Source organism: Gekko japonicus, unplaced genomic scaffold (genome assembly GCF_001447785.1).
Source record: "Gekko japonicus isolate JY-2015 unplaced genomic scaffold, Gekko_japonicus_V1.1 scaffold864, whole genome shotgun sequence".
NCBI lineage: Eukaryota > Metazoa > Chordata > Lepidosauria > Squamata > Gekkonidae > Gekko > Gekko japonicus.
The window spans coordinates 246,860-252,849 of record NW_015166449.1 but is presented as its reverse complement, the minus strand read 5'-3'; the positions used below and the strand labels follow the sequence as shown (position 1 = coordinate 252,849).

At 50.5% G+C, this 5,990-nt stretch overlaps 1 protein-coding gene across 1 annotated transcript in view; it reads left to right on the top strand.

The window, feature by feature from the left end:
* Positions 1–5,990, top strand: part of ANKDD1A (ankyrin repeat and death domain containing 1A) — a 34,290-nt gene that overhangs the window by 8,490 nt on the left and 19,810 nt on the right. The window contains exons 3-5 of the mRNA XM_015412022.1: positions 1,611–1,705; positions 2,278–2,376; positions 4,982–5,086. Of these exons, the coding sequence (XP_015267508.1) occupies positions 1,611–1,705; positions 2,278–2,376; positions 4,982–5,086 (299 nt within the window). The remainder of the gene's footprint in view (positions 1–1,610; positions 1,706–2,277; positions 2,377–4,981; positions 5,087–5,990) is intronic.

Here is a 5,990-nt window from a genome sequence, read left to right as displayed (position 1 = left end):
TTTGCACTCCCGCCGGCCTTGCAGGTCCACCGCCGGGCCCCTCATGGGGCTCAGCAGTGGAGCTGCAAGGCCGGCGGCGGCGGCCGGGACCGTTGGGGGCGGGATGTGTGGCCTTATGACACATTTCCGGTGATGTCAGGGGGTGTGGCCTTATGACACACTTCCGGTGATGTCAGGGGGTGTGGCATATGCTAATGAGTGATGCTAATGAGTCCCCCTAGCTCTTTTTCTACGAAAGGACCCCTGTTCCCGCCCTTAATTCAAACCCATTCTTGCGAGTCCTCTCCTCCGCTGCCAACAGGAATGGCTCCCTGCCCTCCTCTAAGTGACAGCCCTTCAGATACTTCAAGAGAGCCATCCTGTCCCCCCTCAACCTCCTCTTCTTCAGACTGGACATTTCCAAGTCCCTCAGCCTTTCCTCACAGGGCATCTTGGTCTCCAGGCCCCCGATCATCCTCGTCGCTCTTCTCGGCACGTGCTCAATTCTGTCCACGTCCTTTTTAAAGTGAGACCTCCTGAACTGCACACAGGACTCTAGGTCCACCTTCCAACGCAGCCATTTTCCCCAGAGGAACTGATCTCGGTCGTCTGGAGACGAGCTGCAATTCCAGGCGATCCCCAGATCTCACCTGGAGGCTGGCATCCCTGCACCCAAAGCAGGTGTCACCATGTGAGTAGCGTTATGTCTTGAGGAGACATAAGGTAAAGCATTTCAAACATTGCTCATTATGCGGATTGGGAAACATGTAAATACTGACCAATGGTGTGCCTTCTGGAGGGAATAGTTTTGATTGGACGTTATCCCTTGGTTATGATTGGTTGTAATCAGGGCTTTTTTTGTAGAAAAAGCACAGCAGGAACTCATTAGCATAACAGGCCACACCCAACAGCAGAAACACATTAGCATATTAGGCCACACCCCTGACAGAGCAGCTCATTCGCATATTACGCCACACCCCACATTACCAGAAGTGTGGTCATCCAGCCACACCCACCTTTTGCTTCTTATTCTGTTTACCTTGTTTGTTGTCAAAACCCAGGGCCTTTTTTTTGGAGCAGGAACCCTTTGCATGTTAGGCCACACACCCCTAATGTAGCCAGTTCTAATGAGTTCCTGCTGTTGGGTGTGGCCTATTATGCTAATGAGTTCCTGCTGGGCGTGGCCAACTCGGGAGCCAGCCGGAACTCCGTTCCTGTGCGTTCCTGCCCCAAAATAGCCCTGGTTGTAATACACATAGTGTGATTGGATACTGTAAATATTGTGGGTGTGGCTATTCCAGCCAGAATTGTATACAAGTTGCCCTTTTGCCTATTGAATTGTCTAGCTCGTCTAGTCCTTAGCAGTTCTCACTGTTCCTGAGCTGAAATAAAGCTGAATCACTTGTTGAACTGTTCCTCTGAGTTAAGTGTCATACTTAACAAGTAGGAAAGGGAAGTCCAAGGGAAGAGGAGGCCTCTCTTTCACCTGGAAGACTCATAGTGCCAAAGGGCTCGCTTCAAGCGCATGAGGTGAGGGCATTCTTGATCCAAAGGCCACCTGCAACTCGCGAGCCATTGGTCGATTCCCCACCTGTTTTCTTCCCCTGATTAATCTCTTCCTTTCCAGATAGACCGGACGCCTCTCCACTGGGCCGCAGGAGCGGGGCATGAGCAGGCGGTGCGGCTTCTGCTCGACCACGACGCCTTGGTGGACGACGAGGACATCGTAAGTCCCCACAGCACCCCCTTTTGCTTCAAGTGCCTTTTCACACAAAGCGAGAATAATCATAAAAGCACTTTCTTCAGAATTCACAAGTGTTTCTTGTTCATCCAAAAAGTCGCCAGCCCTTGGGGGAAAAGAACGGGGAAACATGGCCTTGTGTACTCATTTTCATCTTCCCCCAGATGCTCAAGTGGTTAAGATGCTGAACTGCAGGCTGTGGAAGGTTGGTAGTTCAGCAGTTCGAGACCCGAGTGTGCCGCATGACGGAGTGAGCTCCCATCTCTAGTTCCAGCTCCTGCCAACCTAGCAGTTCGAAAGCAAGAAATTGCAAGTAGATAAATAGGTACCGCTTCGGTGGGAAGGTAACAGCGTTCCGTGCGCCTTGGTGTTTAGTCATGCCGGCCACATGACCACGGAAACGTCTTTGGACAGCGCTGGCTCTTCAGCTTTGAAACGGAGATGAGCACCGCAACCCTAGAGTCGGACTCGAATGGCTTTCGAGCAAGGGAAACCTTTTCCTTTACTTTTACCCAGACACAAAATGACATTTCTTCTGTTTCTTTCTGGCGGCCCAGTTTGGGATGAACGCGCTCCTGCTGTCCGCTTGGTTCGGCCACCTGCGTGTCCTTCAGATGCTCGTAAATGCCGGTGCCAAAATCAGCCGTGTGAACAAGGTGAGGCGTCTTTCCCCGAGCGCCCCAGCGGTCAAGGCATGTTGGGGGACGATGTGGGGAAAGACCGTTACCAAACCTTCCTGCCTTTGTGTTTGGAGTTCCCAAATTTACAAAAGCCACCTGAAGGTAGTTTTGCCAGCCTATTTCTCTCAAGGTCCTTCGTGTGTGTGTGTGTGTGCACGTGTGCTGTACCTACTATATCACACAGGCTTGGTAGGTCTTGCAATGTTTCAGAAGGGTATTGTTCGTATAGTGAAGGAAGTCCGTTTTTTGTCGGGCCTCCTAGTGCTTTGACTTTGGGCCCTCCAGCCGGGAATGAGTGGAGCCGCCCAGGCCCCACATCATCCCCCAGAGGAGCAGAGTGATCCGGCAAGAGCTGTAGGTGCCACCGGCCCCACCACAGGCTAGGTGGAGATCATCGGCCAAGGCCGCCAGCTGCCAGGAAGTAGATAGATTCATGGGGAAAAGATCTATCAGTGGCTCCGAGCCATGGTGGCTGAGGGGAACCTCCACATCCAGAGGCACTCATTCTCTGGATCCCAGAGCCAGGAGGCAACATCGGGGGAAGGCCTTGGCCCCTCTGCCCTGTTGTTGGCCCTCCAGAGGAACTGGTTGGCCTCTGTGTGAGACGGGATGCTGGACTAGATGGACCACTGGTCTGATCCAGCAGGGCTCTTCTGGTGTTCTTATCAGGGGAAGGCTTCGGTCTTTATGCCCTGTTGTTGGCCCTCCAGAGGAACTGGTTGGCCTCTGTGTGAGACGGGATGCTGGACTAGATGGACCACTGGTCTGATCCAGCAGGGCTCTTCTGGTGTTCTTATAGATAGATTCACGGAGGAGAATTCTGTTGATGGCTCCTAGCCATGGCGACTAAGGGGAACCTCCACATTCAGAGACACTGATCCTCTGAATCCCAGAGCCAGGAGGCAACATCAGGGGAAGGCCTCGGCCAGTTTGGTGTAAGGGCAGACTCTTATCTGGGAGAATGAGGTCTGATTCCCCCACTCCTTCACATGCAGCTGCTGCTGTGACCTTGGGTCAGTTACAAGTTGTTTCAGAGCTGTTCTCGAAAGAGCTCTCTCAACCCCACCTACCTCAACGGGTGTCCGTTGTGGGGAGGGGGAGGGAAAGGAGACTAAGCCGCTCTGAGACTCCTTCGTCCTTAAATGCCTTGGGAGAGGATGGTATACAGGTATGGCTGAAGCTGTCAGCTTGGTGCCCACGCAAGAAGGTTTGCAGTAGCATCCCAAAGCCCTGTAGTTCTCAGGGTGTATGCCCAATGGTCTCAATGTGAACTTGAACTGGCTTGGAGTGAGCGTTTCCCCGCCACTGAGACATGCAGGATGGGTCATGTGAGGAGCCCGGAGGTGTGGCTGATCAGGGACTTCCAACGCAGAGCTTTCATGCAGGCAGGCGGCTGTGTAGGCTGGCTGTGTTTGTTCATGGGGCGCGCCGGCCGCAAGGCAGTAAGAATAACAGCCCCCGTCCCAGGGATGCCTATATAAGATCTGAAGTTCACCAGGGAGGAACTCGTGGGCTCAGCTGGGTTCTGCTATCTGCACGGAGCCGGGTGATGTCGATGTCACTGGCGGAATCCCTCTAAGAGGAGTTTCCTTCTTGTCTGCGTGCCGTTCCTAGAATTGTGGTCTTGAAATATGTTCCCTCTTTTTCCTCTTTGAAGAAACGTTTAAAAATTAGAAAGAGCGGATGATGAAAGAGGGGTTTGGAGGCGCTGTCGTCCTTTCTATTTATTTATTTCCTTATTTCATTTGGACCCTGCTTTTCTCCCAGAGCAACATTTTGTCCCCTTCTCCGTTTTATCCTCACAACAACCCTGTGAGGTAGGCTGGGCTGAGAGAGAAAGCGACTGGCCCACAGTCACCTGGCAAATTTCCATGACAGAGTGAGGAAGTTTCTAGTAAAGGAGGTAAAACTACCTATCTCTAAATTTCTCACTGGAGGGAAATATAACTTGGGCTGTTTTCATTCACCGAAGCACCAAGGGAAATTTTGCATCTCTGCAGCTGCGACTCTGTACTCTGGGGGTGGTGCTGTGGTACTCACCAGGATTAACCTCAGATTCTTGAAATCAGCCATAGTAACTGACCTAACTTCACTACAAACTGGCATTCACAAGTAATGACGGTACTCTGGTTCAGAATTCCGGTTTACGGGCTTCCCACCAAACAGAGCCAGCATTCGGAAACCATACTAAACTAGAGTTTAATCACTGTTTGGCATACCATTTGAATGCAGCTTTAGTTATTAAACAAAAACTGTAAGTTATTGTTGACTAAATTTGTTGTAATTCCTGTTCTCAGGCAAGGGACCTTCAAAGGGAGAATCCAATGTGAAATTGCTAAATTAGAATCCATTAACAAGTTCAAGACAGTTTATCCACCCATATATTAACTGGAATCTAGAATTTTTCACTCACTATATGTGCTAATATTCTCCATGCCCTTCTGTAACTTCCGGTTGTGTCAGTTTATCTTGCATGTCTTAGTCTTTGAGGTGACTCCAGCTTTAAATTTGCAATACCTTCTTTTGGGTGGCAAAAGAAAAGCAGTAAAAATAACTCAAATCTGCTTCCGCTGTTTTTCAGAATGGCCGCAACCTGCTGCATTGCGCAGCTCAGAGGGGTCACCTCAGAGTGATCGAGTTCATCATGGAAGACCTGGAGGATGTACGGCTGGATAAGAAAGACAAGGTGGGCACCACCAGAGTGCAGTCCTGTTTGGAGGTCCTCCTGAGGTTCCTCGGTGAGAAGATTAGCGGTGGCTAGGGAGGTACCCTGGCAGGACTGGTTCCAGTTTTTGGGGGGCGTCCATGCCCCCGCTCCTGCCTCTCTTAGCACCTGCCAGTAGAAAAGAGCCCCCCCCAAAAAAGGGGAAACTATCTAAACCGACAAAGCACAAGCCTCCAAAGAAAGTTTAGAAAACTTATCGAGGGCCAAAAGTTAAAAACATAAGAAAGTGTACAAAAGAGTGTTTATTACAAAGACATATAAAAACCTAGTAGGGGCCCAAATAAAGCCTCATAAAAAGTTCAAAGTTACAAATGAGGGACCGCCTTTCCCCATATGTTCCCCCAAGGGCACTACGGCCGGGGACTCAACATCGACTGGTAACCCCAGGTTCCAAAGATATTAAATTTGCTGTTACCAAGGCCAGGGCGTTTTCGGTGGCAGCTCCTACCTGGTGGAATGAGCTCCCGGAGGAGATCCGGGCCCTGCGGGACCTGGCGCAGTTCCGCAGGGCCTGTGAGACGGAGCTCTTCCGCCAGGCTTTTGAGTAGGAGCCGCCGCCACCTCTATACCACCACCGTACCACGACCACTAAATGGAGTGGGTGTCATTGGGGAATGAGACAGCCCTGGGAGAAAGGACGGATCGCTGTACCCCCTGGAGTCTACCGTGTCGCTCTGGGACCACTTTGTGACCCCATCTGTTAATAATAATAATAATAATAATAATAATAATAATAATAATAATAATAATAATAATAATAATAATACCTTTCAATTCATTGATCGCTCAATCCGGCAGAGCTGCTGGCTCTGAGCGATTTACAGTTACACGGTTTCACACAAGGGACTAACAATTTCATAGGGGT